This window comes from Rhopalosiphum maidis, chromosome 3 (genome assembly GCF_003676215.2).
Source record: "Rhopalosiphum maidis isolate BTI-1 chromosome 3, ASM367621v3, whole genome shotgun sequence".
In the NCBI taxonomy this organism is placed as follows: domain Eukaryota; kingdom Metazoa; phylum Arthropoda; class Insecta; order Hemiptera; family Aphididae; genus Rhopalosiphum; species Rhopalosiphum maidis.
Window position 1 is genome coordinate 55909006 of NC_040879.1, and position 24156 is coordinate 55933161.

The window sequence follows — 24156 nt, forward strand, 5'->3', positions numbered from 1 at the left end:
ATAAAAAAAGTCCCAGATAAGTAGGTAATTGCACAGATATTTATATTTAATATACATGTTTTGATAATTTAACACAATAAAATACACTACATTATTTAATAGATACTTAATTAGTTAATTGTTAATAAAATTGTTAGCTGTATGGACTGTATACATATAACATATTTTAATATATAATAATACATCAATACATATATTGATATATAATATATATATATATATATATATATATTATCAGGTTTTACAATAATGAATACATTTGTTTATATATTATAATATTTTAATATACATAGATTAATATTATTGAACTATATGCGATATGTCTAATTCATTGTCGTCTATAGTCACTAACTATACTGCACGATACAATATTACAGTGTTCTATAATATTATTATTATTATTATATTACGATTTCATTGGATTCTACCGCGAGTCGGAATACTGTCGGCTCTGTGAGAATACGAAAACGGTGACGCGGTAGTATGGGATCCTGGTTATCTGGGACGGAAAAACAACCGACCGGTCATGCACTAACATGTGCACATTACACTGCACTGGAATACCGGTGAATACGTTCATTGCAATGGCGGCGAGAACATTTCACACCTCCGTTCGATGCACGAAACACGAGTTGAATTTGTGTGGATAACGCTGATTTGAAAAGAATGGTGATCACGTGTGATGATCTTACATATTTTTTATTGAAAAAAAAACCTAGGATGTCGCTCTGCAGTCTGTCAAGTCACACATGAACCCTCTCGAGCAAGTCAAGGTAATAGATGTGTTAAATTTAAATTTAATGATTAGCTATTGCACACGGAAATATGATTCTAAACGGAGACTGACGACAGTTGTCACTTGTCAGCCTATATTTCTTGGGATGTATTCTTATTATAGCTTGGATTGCTAATTGCTATTGCTTATTAATAAATAATAATACATAGGTTGAACTAGTAGTTGTCTGCAAAAACAAATCGTAGGTTCATCAAATTAAAATATCGAAAAAATTCAACACATTTATGATAGGTATATTCATTTTTTAATATGCAAATTTTTTATGTCGTATGTGTGTAAGACGGAATCAATAACAGATGCGGACGTGTTGTCCTTTTTATATTATTCCATATAATAATTACAAGTTGTTTAATTCGTTTAATTAACCAATTTCCTTAAAATTTAAATTTAAAATGTCTATAAAAACAAAATAATTGTGCATATACGTCTTTTCGATATTTTAATATTGCTTTAAGTACTCATGAGTTATGACTAGAACAATTTTATTTAGATTTTTAAACTTTTTGATCAAGTAAAAAAGAATTGAATCGATATTTAATAAAAAAGATTTAAACAAATTCAAGGATTTAAAATACTTACACCTAAATAGTTTAAAATTAGTCTGAATATTTCAACAATTTGATAACTTAAACAATATTCACATATTTCTGATTTCAATAATATATAAATAATATTTTTAAAATAATAACAAATTGATTTAACAATAAATCGTTGTTGTACATACTATGTTTTTTAAATAAATATAATATCATAAAAAATTTGAACAAATAAATAAAATAATATACGGTATACCATTTAAATCGCTCAAAAAAATGTATGAAATTTATACATTAACTTTTTTTTAATTTCCAACATAAAATGTATTGGAAATCTTATACTAAATTTTCAACCATTTTTTATTTAATAATAAGCCTTATAGTGTTCATAAATATAAAATAGATGTTATAATACATAAAAAAATTAAAAAGTAGAACACTTAAAATGTCTGAAGTTCAAATATTACAAAAAGTATTAATATTTTGAAAATGATTATTATGAAAGTATACAGATAATTTTTATTTTTAATGTCTCCAAAGAACTAATTAGATCTATTTTTTTTGTACCAAAAATCAACTTAAAATTTTAAAATTGAATTCTTTTCACTGTTCCCAAAGGTGACATCTAACGCACAAAAAAATCACACATCATTAAATGGTAAGACTAATACATTTATTGTTCTGCTAATAATATAAGTAATAAGTACCTAAATATAAGCAATAATATGCTTTTAAATAAGTATATTAATTGCACATTTTTTTAGCTTTTTACATAAAAAATTTAACATATTAATATAATATACATTTAAATAAATCATCACAAGAAAAATTATTTCTAGAGTTCTTAATAATTAATAAATTATTATTTATTATACAATTTAATATTTATACTATACGTATAACTACGTAGATACATTTATTTTACCACCTAAAGGTTAAGTGAAAATTATGATTATAAAAATTAATACCCAATTAGTTTCACTTACTTTTATACAGTTAACTCATTACTCATATGTCCCGAGTTAGGATACATACATTTTATTATTTTAGGTTAAATATTCAATTTATAAATTGTATTTTTGTTCTCTCAAACCTATAGGTAACAAGAAGTAAAAGCTTTAATCTAAATTTTAATTTCTATGCAATTTTTTACTTTTTAGTCAATAAAATAATTAGATAAATCGTTGTAATGTATTAACTCCCTCAATGAATTTATTAAAAAAAAAATTAGGTTATTAAATACTATGCTATATTAGCATATATTTGCACGATATTTTTATGAGTAATTTATAAAAAACCACTAGGTGGACTAGTGTAACGTTACTCCAATCTCTATAAATGAAATAATCATTTTTTATAAATTTTTTTTATTAAATATTAGCATGCATTATTTGTATGACTGTTGTCGAAGTTGACATTTCAACAATTTCCCGGTAAAACCTGTTTTTTACTTAGCCTACTATAACTAGAATAATATACATTATTTCATATATGACCATTATCTGTTTCCATCTGACGTTTCTCAGGCGCAAATTATTGATATAAATTATATTATATATTGATTTTTAGAATTAGCTTACAATTATATTAAAAAAATAACATTTAAAGGTCATTATTATGACATTTTTTTAAATTAAATTATATATTTTGTATTGCCACAGGGCACTTCTTATATGATATTAAAATTTTATTAATTGAAAATATGGTCCTTAGATCTTAACTCTTAAGGCATATGCATACTTAAACATTCCAAAAATCAAAATTTGAATAATTTTATTATTAAAGAAAAAATAATGTTATCATGCTTGGACTGCATTACCTTGTCTATTTTGTTATTTTGTTGATCGCTATTAAATAGTTAACAAAATTATTTTATGACTATTCATGGTTTAAATATTATACCTATGACCTATTTATTATTATATAATTATTACCTTAACGATTTTTTATAATTTATTTATTTATTTATATTATATAATAAACAGATTTAGAACCCTTGAGCAAAATACAATTAATTACTTGTGCGTACATTTTTTTTAAAACTAATAATGAACAATTTGATAGTTTACATATATATTATATGAATAACAAGAATTATAAGATGTATAAATATAAGTGTAACAATAATAACAGTAGAATAACATAATAATAGTAGTAAACTAGTAAAACTTATAATATAACAACAGTGAACAGAATAACAAGAAAATTACTAATAAATCGGACCATGAATTTAAACAATTAAATTTAAAGCAATATACATATTCTGTCTGAATACATTACGGTCATTACGTGATATAGAAAAAAAAATCAACATAATCCGTTATACTATGGTTCGCCAATGACAAGGCTCTGGGGAAAAATGAGGTGGAAGTACAGTTTTATTTATTTTTATTTTTATTTATATTAATATCGAAAGATTACTAGGCCTCACTGACAAAACTCGTGTGGAGGCCCAGGGTTATTTTATATTACAAATAATTCTTATTGTTTCAAGTACATATTTTACGTTTTCATATAAAGACAAATAAGGAGTTTTTCATAAATAAATCACATAAATAATTTCAGTAATATTATAATCGTTAATTAGTATATTACATACAACATTGAGTTTTAAACACATCATGTTCATATCGGAGCTAGTTGGTAATAAATTGCTTTTATAAAGATGAATATGAAATAAGTTGGATATTATAAATATACAGTAAGTACTTACAAATGAAAAAATCAAGTCCAAATTTTCCAAATTCTTTCTTAGGAATTATTATACCCATAATTAGTAGGGTGGATTTTGATATAAAAAGTAGAACACGTTCGAGAGTAATATATTATTGTGGAACATTGAAAGAAATACGTTCTATAAGAGAAAGGAATATATAATTTTGCTACTAATTAATTTAGAGAGGAAGGATAGGTATGTCAGTTTTTTTACGACGAGTAGATATAATAGTTTGAGATTAAGGATATTTTGAATATAAATTATACTATAGTAGTTTTCATTATTTAATATTTTTTTAAAAATAAATGAAGCGCAAAAATCTTCTTTATGCCCTTTCGATTTTTTCAATATGTAACACGATGATAATAAGCACCATATTATAACCATACGATAGACTCATACTCCAATATAAAACGGATAGGATAACCCGATAACAGTACATAGTATTTAGACAATAATATAATCAGTAAAAATAATATTTTAGTATCTGAAACGCTGCACATAACGATTAAAATTTTTTAATTAAATTTTGTTTATAGATTATTAGTAATGACTAATGTATCTACCTACATATCATAAAACACTGTACTTATTTATAAGTTATAAATCTTACTGCATAATCTGTTTTCAGAATTTAATAATTAAATTATCTTGTATTCAATACTCGTTACGCGTATAATGAAATACCAGTAATTTTAATAATTTGATTTTTTACTTTATTTCATATAAATAATAATTTTTTATTAGCATTGTTCTGATATTTTTAAAAGTGTAGTTACCGGGTCAGCACTAGGATCAATTATAGAAAATAAGTTACATTTATTCATATTTTCAGCAAATTCATTTTTATCTAATGTTATTTGACTATCAGATAATAATTGTATTCCATAGTCTAAAATATATTCTAATACTTTCTAAAATGCTAATACTTGAATATGTCGTCTATCCGCATTCAGTCCTACCCGATGTATACCCTGTTTTTTATATTTGATAACTGCATGTGCATAAATACGCAATTTCGAATAAAAATTGGTATATGAGGTTTTTTCTATCTCAGATACTGCTGACGTACTTTTTTCAGTACTTGCACCATTATCGAATATAATACATTCTTATATTGGTATTGTCCGGAAAACATCTTGGTTATACTATTTTTCCATTAATTTCTAAAAATGACCAATCTATTAAATATTGATTAGTTTTACATTCGAAAATCAATTTGTCAAAAGTTACCATTAAGCCGGTTTGTACATTTGGAGACATATAAAATATCCACGATTGTCAAAAGTTGTATTCAAGTTTCCATGGATTTATATCACGTTTTTTACGTTTTGTATCACCGTTATCCTCACCATTATCATCATATATGTCTATAGTACAAAATGAATCTACTCCGAATGTATCGCATTCTAATGTATCTATATATACTCCGAAAAAGTTATTTGGATAAGCAATTGATAACCTATCATCACTTCTTATACTTTCTGGTTTTTTGGTTTTGGAAAAGAAATGTATACCGGGTTGATTTCCCTAGCAATTATTTTGCATCAAAAAATTATACCATCCACAACAGCTTGCATCTCCTGGATAATAGTTTGAAACTGTATTAGACACAAAACAACGACTATTCTCGTCATTTAAATCTATGTGTGCGCTATTACAAGCACAATGATCACTAAAAAATGTCAAATGATCGCCATAACAATTGTTATTTTCATATAACCATATATAATACTCGGGTGGTAATTATATAGATCCGGGTTTTCGATATTTTATTAAATGCGCTATATCATTATAATTATAACAACTACCACATGCGCTTCCTTCTGGCGATCTAAAACTTACAGTCATCATTGACGATTCTCCGCAGTAATTTTTATGTCCATAAAATACTAAAGATACTGTATCATAAGAGGTAATTAGACAAGTTGTAAAATTAGATACACTTAACAAACATAAAATAATTACGATAAACATTTTGTGGATGTCCCGGATCAAGTGCGCCAGAATGGTGGCTACGTTGCTGTCCTTGACTAACGTGAAGTGCCGGTGTCGGTTGGGCGTTTTCTTCATGGCCACCACATCCTCGACATCCGCAATGGACCTGACACTGATCTGTTTGCGCTTTTTCACCTTGGGCATGGTGATCTGCGCCGTCGGCATCATATTGACGCTTTTTCAATACGATCTACACCCTCGGTAGATGATATAATATAAATGCAATATGTGAAGAGGATAGGTACGCGTAAGGCGTAATGTGTGTCTTACACAACGAGAATCGTGATATTTTTAATTGAGTGCACGATGTGTTTTAAGTCGTTGCCGTTGGCCAGCCGTCGGTGTACTGCGAAGACTGAAGGTACGCGAACAGTTGTATTGGCGTTGTGGATCCCCATAAAAGTTTCGTAGATAAGAGCGCGTTCGCGATACGTATGCATTTTTCTTATTCGTCTTGTGTTGTGATAAAACGCTGCAGGTAACGCACATGCACACGCAATCGATAAAATATTATACGAGGTAATTTTTAATAAATGTTTATACAATATCAACGTATTATTTACTAACTGTAATACATATTTATATATATATAAGTGTCTGTATAATAAATATTTGCATGGGCTTCAAAGTTCAATATTATAATAACTATAAAGGCTGTGGGTTTACTGAAGGTATATGTAAATTCTATTAAAACACCCAAGACAGGTAAGTATTCTCTTATAAGTTATCAAAGTATACGTTCAAAATAAATTAATGAAATTAATAAAATATGATGTAAAAAAAATAACATATATTTATTTGACATCTTTGACAGATAAAAAAGTTGTTAATATCTTGAGTTATGAGAATTAGTTGTTAAGTTTAGCCGTTCAATTAGTTCTGGCCAATTTATATAATTTTGTTTAGTAGTTTGTAAAAACATTTTAAATGTTATAATTTACATCTTTTTTAAAAAGTCAAGGTTGAGAAAAACACATTTATTATATATCGTGATTAAAATGAGGAGCTCTGTACTCTTAGTATAGAGTCTATACTTTAATTATATCTTGAAAAAAGTATTAATCGTTTGAGAAAGATTTCAATTTTGAATTATACAATCAACGTACCAAATAAGTATACAATAATTTAAGGGTATTATAAGTGTCATAAATGTCTTTACACGAGCGTTTTATCGTTATCGGTATGACGATATGAAGTTTAAAAGTTTGATTATATATGTATATAACGTATGATGACAGGCTGGTGAGGAGTAAGTAGGTACTATTTTGTGCTAAGTCAATTTATTAAGAAACATTCTATGATACAAAATGTTCAAAATATAATGTTATAATAATGTAAGAAAAATGTATACATTTATTTTATATTCTTTTAAAATATTACGAATAATAAAGCACTTGAATTATAACTTATAACTTACAATAATAATGCAATAAATTAATAACATGTTTACATATTTAGTTTATAATAAAAATCATAAACTGGTAAATTTTTTAAAATGACTTCTTTTTTTTTAATATAGTTTGAATAGTTTTGTGTGATTTTGAACGCATAACCGAGTATAGGCATTAGGCATATTATATTTTTGTATTATAATTTGACATTCAATATTATAGTTCTTAAATATCGTCTATACAAAGTGATGATTAGGTATATGATCCATAAACTTTGCACATTTATAGATTAAATAAAATATTTTATCTAATATTGTTTAATACCTACCTACACCTATAATAATATATAAACAGTATACAAAATAGGTACCTACATAGGCGCCGCCAGGAATTTTATTAGGGGGGTACATCGTGCAAGTAGGTATACGCTAATTTCTAAATAATGCTTGTATACGTAATAATAATAATAATACATAAAAATATTTTTTCAAATTGTATGACAATACAAAGTTATTTTAGTTTTTTTTTTCAACGGCTAAAATGTAACACAGGCTAATGGTTACAATTAGAAAACTCAATAATGACAATAGTAGCCTTTATCCTACACAACAACTCGTAAGCTTATCGCATACGATAAAAGTGACCGATTTATAGATTGAATATACACGTGACAACTGAAATGTCCTAATGTCCTATACATTGACACTATATGATAGAAAATCGTTGAAAAAAGTAAAAAAAATCACTTTCAAATTTTATAATCGAACGTGTTTTAACATTTTAAGTCAATCAATATAAATAAGCAAATGCTTTAAGTCCCGATCGCTGTTGATGACCGATTGTCCGGATTATGTATGACGAGTGTACATAAAAAGAGACTAGAAGAGGATACCAAATTCATTGAAAATTCAATTGAAGAATTTGGAAAAACCTAGGCGTTTACAATTATTATTTTACAATATAAATGTTTCTATGTTGCCTCACCTTTTATAATACTCATTAATTTCAAATTTTCTAATTTGTAATTTGTTCTGAACTCAGTCCAGGAACATTTTGAAGATAATTTGTTTGAGAACATTCGATGAAGAATTATTTTTACAACATTTTTTATGTCAGTACCATCAATAGTAGTAATAAATGCTTTCTAAAAATAAAAATTTACTTTATATATTTAATAGTTAAGCATTATCAACAAACATGAGTATTTATATAGTATACACTTATTATTTGACATTCAAATTTAGAATCATTTTTAGTTTTTGTATCAACATTATTTATAGTTTGTATATCTTCCATTGGAAAAAGAAAGATGAAATCTTCATCAAACATCTAATGAGAATTACGGTAATAACCTGCTGTAATAGATTCAAGCATTTTTTCTATTTTATCAATTTTGGCATCAATTCTTTTTACATAAGAGTTGGTTGAAATACATAAACTAGTAACTTTTGCAACCATTTCTTCTATAAAATTTAGATACATGAATTAGAATTAATGATTTTTTTGAGATACATTATATAATAGCTATAAATGAAACAAGTATCTATTTATTAAAGAAAAAATAGTAATTAAATATCTTATAATTTGGATTTTGTAATTTACTTTCATATATTTAAGCAACAAAAACAATAATTTCAACAATATTCATTCAGGTATTTTTTTTTTTTTTATTATCCATAATTGATCTATTTGCTTCAACAATAGAGGTTAGTGAATTTTTTATAAGATTGAATTATTGCAATAATAAAATTTCTAATAATAAAATAATATAATAATATAATTTTATAATAATTTTTTTATTTTATTTTATAATAAAATATAGATATATTGATAATATAAATACCTATAATTTCATTTCAAACATGAAATTATAAATTATAATATAGTAATTAATAATATGTTGCATTACCCAAGTTTGTACGATACCCATAAACATTATTCAAATTACAGTTGTTATCGTTATTTACTGAATTTACAATATCCTCAACATCATTATCATGTATTGTATTATATGCAAAATTGTCAAGAAATTGAAATGGTTTTTTTTTTGCTGTATAGTTCAAATTGACTGCTCGTGCAACGTTCACAATTGGCTAATTTTAGGTATATATTATAATAAAATTAGATGATGAATCGTGTTTGTAATTTAAAATTATAACAATTGAGTCATTTAACTTATATATATTATCAACACTAGAAGAGAATATTTTGTCATTAGAATTATTATCTAATGTTAAACCAGCATATAATTGTTCTTTGCCATATTGTGTATTAATATTGTATGAAATAGTTGCTACAGAAGCATCTGGTTGAATATTCATATTTTATGAAGTATAATTCAGTACTCTCATTGCATCTAATAATTATACAATTTCAAGTTTTAAAAATAAAAATAATTAGTTATAAGAAAAATATGATATTATTCATATTTACCAGAAATAACATTGTTTGACAATGTATTCTGCATGAAGGGTACACATATTATACCTTTTCGATTTTTAGTGTCCGTTACAATTTTTATAGGTGTTTGTACTGCACTACTATCTATATATTAATATATAATATACCTAATTAATATTTAAAACTTATAATAGTTACCCCCTATCTAATATAAAAATGTTGACTCCTATTAATTTTTATAAATAACAATAATTAAACTAAGACTAAGTAACAAAATATTTTTAATTAATAAGCTAAAAATAATTTATAAAAAAGCATATATTAATTATTATTAAGTACCTATCTAACACTGCACAGAAATATAAGAAATTTAGTTTTCAATTTACCACTTTCATCAAGGTCATAATTTAAATTTTCATTCTTTTTAAATTTCATCTTTTGTTTCCTTTTACCACGGCCTAAGCTTCTATCAGACTCTGATGCTTGTATAAATATTTCTTTCTCCCTTATGGAAGCTAGTTCATAAGTAACTAAAATACAATTATTCAAGTTTTTATAAATTTGCTTCAAAAATATTATCTAAAATTGAATTTGGTAATTTAGGTATTTATTAAAAATAAATGGGTAATATGATTAAGGCATATAAGGCACTTTGATCCATGAAAAATTATAGCCCTATGCGCACCCACATTTATATTACAACACATTAAAAAATAGTAATATACATAGGTAGGTATAGGTACTTAAAATTACTTACAATATTCTTCAATAACTTTTACTGGAAACAATATCCAATCTCTTGTTGGCTTTTCTGCCATTTTAATCATTGAATCGGTGATTCTCTTTTTAGGCCATTGGCAAAATACATTATCGCCAACCAGGATCAACTAATTAGATGGAAGTACAGAGTACTTGTTTTCCTCTTCAAATAAACCTACAGGCTACAGTCCATGACTGTAGAAATAAATTAAATCATATACAGGACTATAGGTATAGGTACTTAAATGTATCATAAAAAAATGTTGTTTATCATTAAGATAAAAAATTTAAAACAAGGTTCTTTATACGTTTTTCAACCTATATTAAAAATTAAATTTAAGTTAAATCAACTACATATTTTATGAATGTTTGAATTTAAATTTTTTACAACGGTTTTTCATCTGTTTAATACCTATTTCTTCCCAAATGATATTGATATTTGTTGCAATTAAAAAATGAATAACAGTATAGACATTTAACATTTTCACAAAATGTTTGTGTTATCATTTATCATAATCTATGCATGGTTATATTTTAAAACTTTTTTTGAGCACGTCAAATTTTCAAACTTTTCAAATTTTTTATATGAATGTTGTCAAAAAATTATTCATTGGGTCAAAATTCTTAAACATTTAATACAGGACTTCAAATAAGTTGTTCTTATCTAATATCTATCCTGTAAAAATTCAAAATTCAAATGTATTGTTATTTTCAATTTTTGTTATCTACCTAAATGGTTTTAAATTGATTACAATGTTTTTTACTCCATGATATGTAATTTATTCTTTTATGACTGTCTTAAGTTGTATAATACCTAACCTAACCGTGTTGGTACACGAATCTCTCTTTCCACGGTCAGTCTATTTAGTAAATGTCTGTAAAAACCACGTTAATTTTTAAGATTTGTAGTACATAGAAAGTTTATTATTTGTCGTTTCCATTATATTATTTTAGGTAAGTATTTTAAACATATAAAAACATAATAATTAAAATGTATTAAACAATAAAACTATTATATTATTTTAGCAACACAAGAAATTGTTTATTATTAATTATTTTCGCCTACGTTATAATAAATGCACTGACATTAAACATCTTATTTATATACGATGAAAAAAAAATGTTATAGGAGACTTATTGTCAAGGTTAAATACTATGTTAAATATTAAATTAAGCGAAGAGGAAGATAAACAGATGAGAGATGTAGTATTTGTAGTTGTAAATAATATGCAATTTAGTGAAGAGAAGTTACAATTGTACCAAAAAAAAACTATTTAAGATAAAGATCGGAAATTAGTTCATAAATAATATTTTGATTATTATTATTATATTTTTAGGTGGAAATGAGAATGAATGGAATACTGTATGCCCATATGCTGTTCTAAATGATAACAAGAAATCATCAAAGTCTTCACAAATTATGTAAACATACTTGTTTTAATTGTATACAAATTATTGTTAATGTTTATTATGCTATTTTTTTTTAGGTTTAATAAAAACACATTACAAAAGCCAATTTTTAGTGAGTCTGAAGAAAGACAAGAAATTATGTTTGGTATGGCTTATCTTTAATAAAACTCATGCATGTTTAATAATTAATAATTCAATTTATATTTTGTCAGGCGTAGAAAGTATGATGCTTCAATTTGCTCAACTCACTCCTTCAATAAATTCTTCTGGTTCACAACCCGAAGAGCCTATTAAAGAAGCAGATCCAATCCTTGATAAAATTAAAATGGAATGTAAAAATATCCTTCTTGAATATGAGCAACTGAAAAATTTAGATGTGTGTATTTAAGGCTAAAACTATTTAGAGTATAACAATATTTATAATGTATTGTTTGAATTATAATATGTATTTTATTATATAGGATATAATTTATTCATTATCGGAAGATGAATCTTCGGTAATTCGAACAAGACATGAAGAATTTGTGAAATTAATGTCACTTATAACTTTAGATAATAATCCAATCACTCAAACAACTGTGGTAGGAAAAATATTTGCAGAACTTTTATCTAAAAATATTCTTTCGATGGAGGCCATAACTCAAGGGTGAATTTATTTTTTACTAACTATATAACATACTAATCTTTGTTGTGTTTGTTTTTTTTAAAGAATTGATGCTGTCCTTAAAAATTGGAATGATTATTTGATAGATAACCCTCAATTTTTCTCCTATATTGCTGCCATTATTGGTAAATTTTTATTTATACACTTAATAAATTATTTGATTTATACAAGAATTTTAAAAACAAAATATTTTTTTTTTTATAGCTCCATTATTATTATCACAAAATGCTTCCTTTGATTTTAATAATTTAAAAGATTCGTGTACGTCAATACGACCAGATAATTCTAGTAAATTTTTCATAGAAGTATTAAATAAAATTCTTAGTTCCGAGGAAACACAAAACATAAAAGAAGTAAGTAATAGTATTAAATTCTGATTAGAATTAATATTAGTTTACAGTTACATGTTTTTTAGCAGAATAAATGAATCTAATTTTATTTATGGTTTCTAATAACAAATCAGTCTCAATTGTTGAGCATAAATTTTGCACCAAACACTTATTATAGTGGTTTCTTTTTATCATATAAATTTAAAATTATTCTAAGTTTTTATCAAGATTCTAAAACAATCATAAATGTTTATGTACTTTTTTTTACATATTTAGACCACAGGTTTTCAAACTGGATTACGTTATATTTTCAAATAGTACATTTTTTAATCATCTATTACTTTTTGTTGATGTTCAAATTCAGTTTATATACTAAAACAACAAAACAAATAAATAAAGGTCATTCATTGATATTGTAGATCATCAAATTTAAAAAAAAATCCCAATATAGGTCGTACAATTAAAAGTTTGGGAACTTCTGGTTTAGACATTTGAAGTTCTACTTAATATGTTTGAATATTTAATTAACCATAATGTTATTTAAATGCTTTTAGTTAGTCTAAGAATATGAATTTTAAGTCTAAAAACTTTTTTGTTATCATTCTGTACCTAATAAAATTAAATTAAATTAAATTTATAAAACATGTTTTATTCATTCTGATGTGATGCATAATGTTTCTAATGAGTATAAGTTTAGCATTTAAAAATTTTCTTAATATTATTTGTTATATATATTTGTAACTTATATTTTGTTGTTAATTTAATCATTCATTCCACTATATCTAATACATTTTTAAATTTTATGAATGATATTTTTTTTATATTTTTAGCAAAAAGGTGGTATATTGTGGATTTACAATAAGTGGATGATGTCACAATATGTTTCTCTTGATGTATTTATGCCTAATAACCAAATAAATAATTTTTTTAAAAATGATGTAAGTTTTTAAAACCTTTTTATGTTATTTTTATTTTATTTATAAAATGTATTTCATTTTAGCGAATTGGAGTATTCCTTTTATCTATTGCTATGTATGATAAAATGAAGCTGACTAATAGTAAACTACTGTATGATATATTAAATAGTTGGATAAATGTGAGTAAATTAATTAGTGATTTAAAATGTTGCATTATATTTTTTTATGTTTTGTATGTTTGATATGGTGTTATTACTTAATTTTTTCTATTTAATTAAGGTTAATATCAGTGCAGAAATAATAAAATGTCCTCAGTTTGTGCGAGCATTAACTATAGCTATTGTCATAGTACGTTCAAGTAAGTCATATTTTTAATACTTTTGTATACTAGTTATTCAAATATTAAATTTGAACTTTTAGAACTGAATCATTCTTATGAAGATTTCTTTGACCATGCTCATGTGAAATTATTGAATTATTATATTCGGTCTGAACCACTTCCAGAACCTGAAATCCAGGCTCGAGAAGTTCAATGTCTGTATGGCATTCAAATAATATCTGGAGTACTTAAGCATCCTAGAGGTAAATTGATATTAATTTAATTTTTAGATGTATTATTAATTCAATTGTTTTTCCACTAGGAATGGTATTAAGACTATTTCATACACTCTATCAGTATAGTATTATAAGTACAGAATCGTTTGAACTATGGAAAAAAGAAGATGAATTCAAAGCAGGATTTGATGAAGACTTGGAAACAAAAACCATGGCTGTTGTAGTTTTAAATTCATTTTTCCTTTCACTAGCAGAAAACGATTCTGATTCTGATGAATCATTTGAATAGTGTACCAACACTATCTTATAGCTTCGTATATCCATCAATTGACACAAATTTTTCTATTTTTTTTATTTTATTGTAGATATCATGTTATAAAAAATTTATAAAAATAAGAAAAAAAAATTCTAAATACTTAATTTTAAATAGCCATTTTTATTTATTTTCTTTGGAATTCAATTATTTATAAATTTGCAAATATTTGTATACAGTGTTTTTATGTGAAGGGTTTTATTTCAATTTATTTATCTTTTGTACATCTGCTTTTATTTTATATTAAAGCTAGACTTCTTAACAATAAAAATAATAAATGATCTAAATTGTTATCTCTCCACTCTTCTCTTTTTGACAATGGAATTATGACAAATTAATTTTGTTGATATAGCTACTTATATGAATTATAATATATAATATAATTGCGTGTTTATTATCTACATTAGTTTTTAATACATGCTTCAGTAAATATGGAGCCTATGCTATTTCAAAATTAAATTTCATTTAATGTAATGTGTCTTGATACAAATTCTTATAAAAGTTTCGAATTTACAAAATAATAATTTTTATGAAGATAATTCGTTGGAGAAAATAACTATATTTTTCTATATACGTTGATACCATTGTCGGACTATTGTGTACAGTTATATATAAATTAATAATGTGTAAAGTTAAGGTTAATGTTATTTCTAATACATTTATATGTATAAATATGGTATGCAACTATGTATTTTGCATATTAAACAGTTTACTTATTAGAGGAAAAAAATGTCATGTAAATGAAGTTTTAAAATTAAAATTCTTATTGGTATTTATTATGTAATGTATTTTACCAATGTTATGTAAATTTGGTGTGAATCTTATGTCATTGGCTTTGCTCTCCATGCCACAGATGAATATAATTATTATTAAATATTAACCTATCAGTTATTTTATTCAATGATATTGATATTGGATCTATAGCTAGGTACAATTATTCAAAAAAAGGAAAATTTGTTAATATAAATAATAGACACATTTTCAAATAAACTCAGTCAAAATTGTCTTGTTTTAGTGTATGTTTGTATTTGCTCATATTTTTATTTGTATTTGTCTGTTTTAAAACTTTTAAATTCTCAAGTCTTGCTATAACCTTAAGTCTTTAATAACTTTTAATCATTGTAACAACATCCAAACCCTAGTTATTATTATTTAATATTAGATAAATCATATTTTTATGTTGTGAAAAGGTGATGTTCTATCAAAAACTGTTTGATTTTTATGCATTATTTAGCTATATGTTGAACGCGAAATTTAATCATACAAGTTTTCGAAATAAATGTTGTTATTTTGCAGTGTTTAGAAATGGTTTATCTAATATTAGTTTATTAAAACAAAATATGAAAGTAGGTATGATAATAGTACTAATTGGGACTTGAAAGTTCATGCATTAAAAACTATCAAAATATACGCTTAAAATCATTTAAATATGAGCTAAATGTATATTTTGTTTTTTTTACGTTATTTTTTTTGTTTTTGGTAAAAATAATAACTAAAAGATGGAAAAAAATATCCAAAATTTTAATATGATTTAATATGTTATATTTACTTCAAGAATTAAAATGTACAACTATGGATTTTGAAAATGTTGGGGTTTCAAGTACAAATGAATGACAATTATTAGCCCGACCAAGCAATAATGACGCTAATTTTAATCAAGTTTTTATTTTATATTGGCAAAGTTAAAAGGACATATTTTTCAACAAATACATTTTGAAATATACTCAAAGTCCGACATTATCATGAAATATTAATAAAAAAAAAAAATAATAATAATAACACTAAAATGCAATTTTATGCTTAAATTTTTAAAAAACCTCAAAATATGCGAAAATAGGTACATTAAAATATCATTTTTGAACTCGTTAGATTGTGATTCAAATTTTTATCTCATCCAGCAACGTTTTGATGCACTCAGTAAAAACATATTAATGCATGAACCCTAGTTAGTACCTATTATTTAAATTAAAAAATATATTTAGGAACCTAAATTAGTCGAAAAATACAGGTACCTATTTGTATAAATTTTAAATAATTATATGCTGTATAATATAATTTATACAACAATTTTGTATAAATAGCTATTGCCTATTTATTTATCATATGATATTTGTTTATAATTTTATATCATAAATAATAAATATTATGTTATAATTATAAATAGAACAATATATTATGTATTATAATACTATGTAGGTATATTATATTGTTAACTAATGTGTTTTTTTTTCAATACAATGATGCGATTTTACCTATGTAATATATTAAACTTAAATTAAGATACCAAACATACGTTTTATGACTATAATAAATTGATAGTTAGATAGCGTAAAGATTATTAAGGTTGTATAAGAATGCATCGGCATATAACAGAAGCACAAATGTCTATTATTATTATTATTAATTGATGGCATTTTATAAATTAAAATACAAAATTCAAATGTTAATAACTTTTTTAATTATTAATGCATAATTATGAATGATACGTCAAAACTCATTAAAAAATTAATCGTATATGAATCATATTTCAAAAATATATGTTCCCAATTGAATTTTAAAAGTTACCCCTAAAATTTCCCTTTGTTAATTAATATCAAATTATTTTAGATCGTATGATTTAAAAAGGTTTTCATGTAGGTAATTTTTCTCTAATTTAAGTATATCAAGCTGAATTCTGTTGTCACATGAAATTTGGAACATTCTGTGTATATAAATATAAAATATTAAAAAATAATTGATTAAATATTTTAGTTTTAAACATGCTCTTCTCAATATCTGTATATATTTTGACCATAAATGTATACTATTCCTTGCCTAATTATAAAAATTTAATAGTTACATTTCTAATTTTTATTTCTAAGAGTGACCGTTTACATGTTTGTTATGATCAATATGTGTAATCAGTTATTATAGTGTATTATGCTTGAGCAATGTAGAAAATTATGATCAGTGGGCAATAATTGTGATAAAAGGATAGAAAAAACAGTTTCCAATTAATCTACAACTATTTATTTTTATGTAATGTAAATGTTTAAAAATAAATTTGCTACATAATATGTCTTAAAAACTTATTTATAGTACTGAAATACTATATTACACAAAATGATATACGGTTATAAATGTATAATAAACTATTGAATTATTCAAATTTTATTCGTTTCTGTACTATTTAATTAACTTAAATTATACTTTTATATTATTAACCATATTTTTTCTCTAAGAATATTAAATTTTTATAAAATTTTTATATTACATTTCTGTATGGCTTAGGTTTTTTATAGGTATACCCTCTAATAAATCTGTCGGTAATCAACATGCAAATGATTATCTATAGAATATAGACACAGAAATCTAATTGTATTACTTTGACACCAACGTGCGTATATCGTTGACTGTCTTTAGTTGTTTATACAGTGGTTTTTAATGTTTTTTTTATTCTCAGTGGATAGAAACCGTGCCTATCGTTTTGCTTACACATAAAGCCATATGCCCATATAGGTATAACAAGCGGGTTTTAGTGAACGGAAACAGTCGACCACCCGAAATTTTTTTCATACAAATATACAAATTGAATAACCAGTGACGCCCGCAGAAATGTAGCTCAGGGGGGGGGGCAAAAAAAATTGTAAGTATCTAAATACTTATTGGAAGATTTACCGCTACATTTTTCATCTACTCATATCTTGTAATACTATCATAAATTTATGATAATTTATAATATTTTTGTGAATCAAAACTAATTTAAGTTAATATAAAATTACACTATTAGTTCTAATATTTATAAAAAAAAACGATATAAATCTAGTTAAGCACCCACGCAGTTTTCTAAATTTTTTTCTATCACATTGATGGGGGTTTTTACGCTGAGAACGATGGTGCAATCAGAATTGAGCGGTCAAATTTAGTTTTTGAGTTATAATACTTTGATGTTGTAAATATGTTAAATAAATCAATAGGGCACTGTTATCAGTACATTATCGTATAGGTATTGATATTTATTCTTTTTTTTAATTTATAAATATTATATTCCGTGTATAATAAGTAAATAAAGCATTGTGCGAATAGGTACGTAAAACACGTATAATCGCGAATTCGCGAACTTCACGAGGCAGTAATTTAAAAACAAACGATTTTCGCCAATTTGATTTTGGCCTTTGGGCCATCATTCTTAAATGTTGATTTACCAAAGTTGACTAGGCTTACTTGGGGTGGTGTTGTATAGCAAATCGAGGGATATTTTCGTTTTTAAATATACAAGCGAGTGCAAAAAAAAAAAATGAAAAATTCGTGTAAGTGTTAGGTTTTAAAAAAAGTACATAAAATTAATTTTTGTATGATATAATCGACCCAGCTCATCAAGAATCGTAAGGTCTGAACCATTGCACCACACTTGAAGTATATCGTTAAAAACATACTGGGTGTTTAAGAATTATAATGGAAACTGAAAATTTTGATCAGCTGTAACTTAAAAACTATTGATTTCCGCCAATTTTTTTTTGCACCATTATTCTTAAAACGTTGATTTACTTAGGTTTCTAAAAAAAAATTCAAAAATTCTCGTGAATGCTAAACTAGATTTGTTCCCAAAAAGTAATGGCAATCTCCTTTTGTTCCAATTTTGTAAGTGACACAAAAAGTCTCAAGGGGGCAATGGCCCCCACTGGTCCTCCTTCCGGGCGTCCCTGTGAATAACCTATGTTGAGTTGTAGGCGAATATAAACAACTACGTGTGTAACCAGCTTTACAATTACGTATTCTACATACCTACTTCATTACTTATACAATTAATAGTTATGTACTCGTACTATTATACTTAGTTTAATTAAGATACTTGCTCGGTGACTAACTTGTGCGCAAACGGCAAGTATACACTATACACAGTGTGCTTACAAATAGTTGACTTGTGTCTGTGATACAACTGACGAACGGGTGTTCCATGACCACAGCCCGACAAACACCTACAAAGTCGCCGATTACGTAAAATTTGAAGTATTTGAAAAGACATATGGATGTCTTAAAATTTATTTCGCTTGCAACTTAGTCGGGCAATATAACCAATAATTGATAAAAACAGATTTAGCTTTGCCTAAAATGTACACAATGTAAATTATTCACACTGACAGTAAATTTACCAACAGTTTTAGACTTTAGTAGACACCCGCTGTTTTATACTCTATAACTAGGTACTATAATAGAATAGTTGTAAAAGTAGTAACAGTACATACTACAACTGTTTGGCTCTTGACCATTATATTGTTATTCGTGTCAATTTAATTGATGTAATGAAATTTCTATGTTCCAAAATAATATTACTCTGTCCCAACGAGAGAACATGTCGCGGCTTGCCGAATATTGGTTCTTTTGCTGTTGAGCGACACTCCGCAGTGGTGGAACTTTATTCTACAGTAGGATGTAGTGTAATCGCGTAGGGATGCGTAGAAGAGATTATAATGTATTATACAATATGTTCGGGGGGAAATGACCGGCCGATGTCATTTGAAAGTATACCTAAAATTATGAAGAAATATCCTTTAAAGAGGGGGTCTAACTTTAATATTTTTTAAAATATTGGAAATTTAACTGTTTTTTAAATAAAACCAAACCTACCGCGCAATTTTTATGTTTCCTCAAAACTTTTCAACATTTTAACATAACTTTTTTTTTAATTTAAAGCTATTTAATTATCCTATTAACCAACATACACAATTAAACCAGAATCATACAAAATATTATTATTAAATTGAAAAAGTAAACTTTATTTATCAAAATTTAGAATTTTTAAAAATAAATCTCGTATTACTCAAAATAATTCAATATTTAGTATAGGTTTTTTTTGGTTGTTTATTATTTTACTGAATAATACCTAGAATATTTAATAAGTTTGGTTTTCATATTTTCCATAATTGCAGAGTTATACGCGTTGTTAATGGTTACTATCTTCATTTTTTTAGAATCGAATATCGGTCGTACAATAAGTGTTTCATCTAGAGCTCAACCTTGTTTATAGTCAGGTGGGGAACTTTGAAAATCTGATTAATTAATTAAATATACACATTTATTTCTTTGTTATTTATTTTTATATTAAAATTAGACTACTTTATTTTTATTTTGTGTTTTTTTCATTTATTAATTTCATTAATTTCCATTTTGTATTTAAGAAATAAACTAATACATATTATTTTATTAAATTATTTATATTACTTCTGGTGAATTTATGTCTCATGTTTAGTAAAATTATAAATAGCCAATAGTTATACAATCACAAAAGATCTGTAATGTTTAGTTGCGTATAACTCTCAACTCAGAAATGATGAAAAATATGAAAACCAAACTTTTAAGGTATTCTTAGTAAGCGTTTTGTATTCCCAAATCGATTATATTTAAAATGACAAAAAGTTGTCAACGTTATTATTGTACATTCGCTACTTGTGGCTATGAGTATTCACCTACTTTATATTATTTTGAAACTAACGTGTAAATATTATAAATATTTACATTGTTCGACATACCAACAAAAATATTGTTTACGCATAACTTTATATTGTACTATATTAGTATAGGTGTTATTCGTATACATACAAAAGTATAAATTGAATATGGTATATTTGACGATTTTTATTTCAATATTTTTTTCGTCGCTTAAATCGGACGTATGGTTTTCTAGTCCATTGTGCAAGCCGTAATACATACCTATCAATAGTGGTCTCTAAACTACAAAGTATATATTATATTATATTATAATAATATTGCAATTTGTGAGCAGTATGTCGTTTAAATCGTTTAATATATCGTTTTCGATTTGTTGTTAATTTTATTAACTATAGGTAAAAATATATTATATTATTGATTTCGATATACTGTTTAATTTTGACTGAACGAAAGTTATATTTTCTGTAGCTTGAATATTTTACCAAACATTAGCGTAAATTGGTACGGCTATTCTTGGAATTTCACACGAATTTTATTAAATTTATTTACGAGTAATATTTATAAGAAACCATGGAAGCGATGCAGTAATGTTACTTTAGACTCCCCCCCCACACACAACTTTAATAAACACTTTTTTACAATTTTTTTTATTACATATACGTTATTTGTTATAGCATTATTGTGTCTAATTGTCATATCAGAAATTCACATTTTTTACTAGGAGATGCATTTGAAATGACTTATTCAAATTAAATTCATGTTAATTAGTGAACTATTTTTTTTTTAAATAAGTTCATTGATTTTATTGAGGGGGTCGGTGTAATGTACACATAACACAGTATTATCAATATATTGCTGTCGCAAATATAATTACACGTATTGACGGATATTTTGAGGATAATACGATATAATATAATATTTCGACTTGACGTCATAGCTATACATTATTAATTATATTCACCTATATATTATATATTATATAATCGTGTATACATTAATTAACATGTCCATGAATTGATTAGTAATAACATCACTGAAACGAACTTGATTAGACGCGCCCGACATTATGCGATGATTTATACCTTTGGCTTTTGAACCATCGGATCGGATGCGGGTATATAATATATTATATACATACACAATACTATAGTATATACATAATACATTATTATGAACCACCACAATGAGAGGTGCTGCTGCATATGGAAAATAACAACACGAGGATATACGTAAACTTCGTAACCATCACACATTCGATTTTCTTGTCACGTCAATACATCATTATGTACAATGTACATGTAATTCATATGATATACCTACGCATCTTTTTGTTTATAATATATAAATGTACTGAATTTAAATAATCATTTCGATATATCATACATCAGAAAACACACTAATATATTAATAATACCAATTTCAAAGTCCAAACCTAATTCCGTAGAAACATTTTTTTTCCATAAGAATTATTTGATATCCTACAACTTATGTACTTACGGATACCATTTGATATAAGCATATGTTATAGTGTAATTCGTATTTTATATAAGACGATGACGTCGATAACTCGTGTTCCATGATTCACGAGCCACTGTTATACGCGATTAATGCAATATTTGGTTAGTTTATCCTCCCATCATGTGAGAAACCAGTTTTTGATTAAATTTGTTTTTTTTTTTAATTTCGTTGTAATTCAATAATAAATAATCGTAGTAGATGATTACATTTGTGGATATCCCTACCGAGTCTATGACGTCTATATTACGTTAATATTACGAATTATACTCAATTTGCCGCGAGTGTATCAACAAATTATAATAATATTAATAGTTCGTTTACGTTGTCGATCTATTGCAGTTATATAAGTATCTAATTAAGATAAACAATAATCTAATCGGCTAAAAACTTTCAAGATACAATATTAGTCTATAATAAATCAAATTAAAACTATGATAATATAAATTCTTTGTAATATAATGACCGCAGAAGACATATTATACAGTGAAGAAACCGTATTTTATTATTCAACATCGACAGTATATAACTAAACACGACTACAAATCATTTACAATCAATAAGTGCCAGTGAAGTAGATGTTTAATTGACAATCCGTATTTTAGATTTTGAATGGAACGATATAGATGTATTGATTTTACAGTGATATGTGTTTTTGTGTCTGTGTACACGATAGTCGCGATAGGACCGATAGCCGATAGGTATACGATACAATGTTTCAATTGAAAATTGTATCAAGTTAGTTTAAATAGGTCAAAATTAAAAATTCCGGTACTTTTTTTTATAATCGGTAAAAACAAATAATATGTTAAGGAAAATGAGAATTTTTATATTAAACAAGTTTTTGACTTAATTAATTTCTTTAATTTGTTATAATTCACAACCAAATAACCGCAGAAACTTAAAGTTTTCACCATTTTTTATACACATAATATAATTTTTGAAAATATTTTAAATTTTTTTCAGCTATTTATATACACAATTGAAATTTTTGTTGAAAATGTATAAATGGATAAAAATGCTTTAAAATATGATATAAGAATCCTAACAAGTTTTTCATTTTTTAGTTAATAAATATCAAAAATTTATATTTTTATAAAATTCACAATACTTTTTTATAAACATTTAAATTAAGATTTTTTAAAAATATTGTCTAAATCTCAATAATTACAAATTATTTGGTATAGTTAAAAATTCATAAAAAAATGTTGTTTATCATTAAGATTAAAAATTTAAAACAAAGGTTCTTTATACGTTTTTCAACCTATATTAAAAATTAAATTAAAATTAAATCTAGTACATATTTTATGGCTGTTTGAGTTAAAAATTTTTACAACGATCTTTCATTTGTTTAATATACCTATTTCTCCCCAAATGATATTGTTATTTGTTGCAATTCAAAAATGAATAACAGTATAGATATTTAAC

General features: G+C 25.2%; 2 protein-coding genes across 3 annotated transcripts; one reads left to right on the forward strand and one right to left on the reverse strand.

The window, feature by feature from the left end:
• The first annotated feature begins 649 nt into the window (after positions 1-649).
• Positions 650-14826, forward strand: LOC113557430 (eukaryotic translation initiation factor 4 gamma 3-like). 2 transcript variants are annotated; one of them, XM_026962942.1, is made up of 12 exons: positions 650-773; positions 11934-12018; positions 12084-12151; positions 12219-12382; positions 12468-12652; positions 12716-12795; positions 12875-13023; positions 13830-13937; positions 14000-14095; positions 14196-14274; positions 14337-14498; positions 14558-14826. In XM_026962942.1, coding segments are annotated over exons 2-12 (1296 nt in total). In that variant the 5' UTR covers positions 650-773; positions 11934-12016; the 3' UTR covers positions 14761-14826. The 2 variants fall into 2 exon arrangements, with proteins under 2 accessions (XP_026818743.1, XP_026818742.1); XM_026962941.1 differs by lacking the exon at positions 650-773 and adding an exon at positions 11525-11550.
• LOC113558130 lies at positions 5330-6214 on the reverse strand. The gene is made up of 2 exons (XM_026963640.1): positions 6017-6214; positions 5330-5578 (listed from the first exon to the last, which is right to left on the reverse strand). The coding sequence occupies exons 1-2, from the start codon at positions 6212-6214 to the stop codon at positions 5330-5332; spliced, it is 447 nt and encodes a 148-aa protein (XP_026819441.1).
• Positions 14827-24156: the final 9330 nt, after the last annotated feature.

Bases quoted from the DNA above. Each gene is read 5' to 3' on its own strand.
- LOC113557430 (XM_026962942.1), top strand. The intron at 12,383-12,467 runs GTGTGTATTTAA...TTTATTATATAG, and splicing joins AGCAACTGAAAAATTTAGAT to GATATAATTTATTCATTATC. The intron at 14,499-14,557 runs GTAAATTGATAT...TTTTTCCACTAG, and splicing joins AGTACTTAAGCATCCTAGAG to GAATGGTATTAAGACTATTT.
- LOC113558130 (XM_026963640.1), bottom strand. From the start codon at position 6,214: ATGATGCCGACGGCGCAGATCACCATGCCCAAGGTGAAAAAGCGCAAA. The intron at 5,579-6,016 runs GTAATTATTTTA...AATAATTGCTAG, and splicing joins ACATCCACAAAATGTTTATC to GGAAATCAACCCGGTATACA.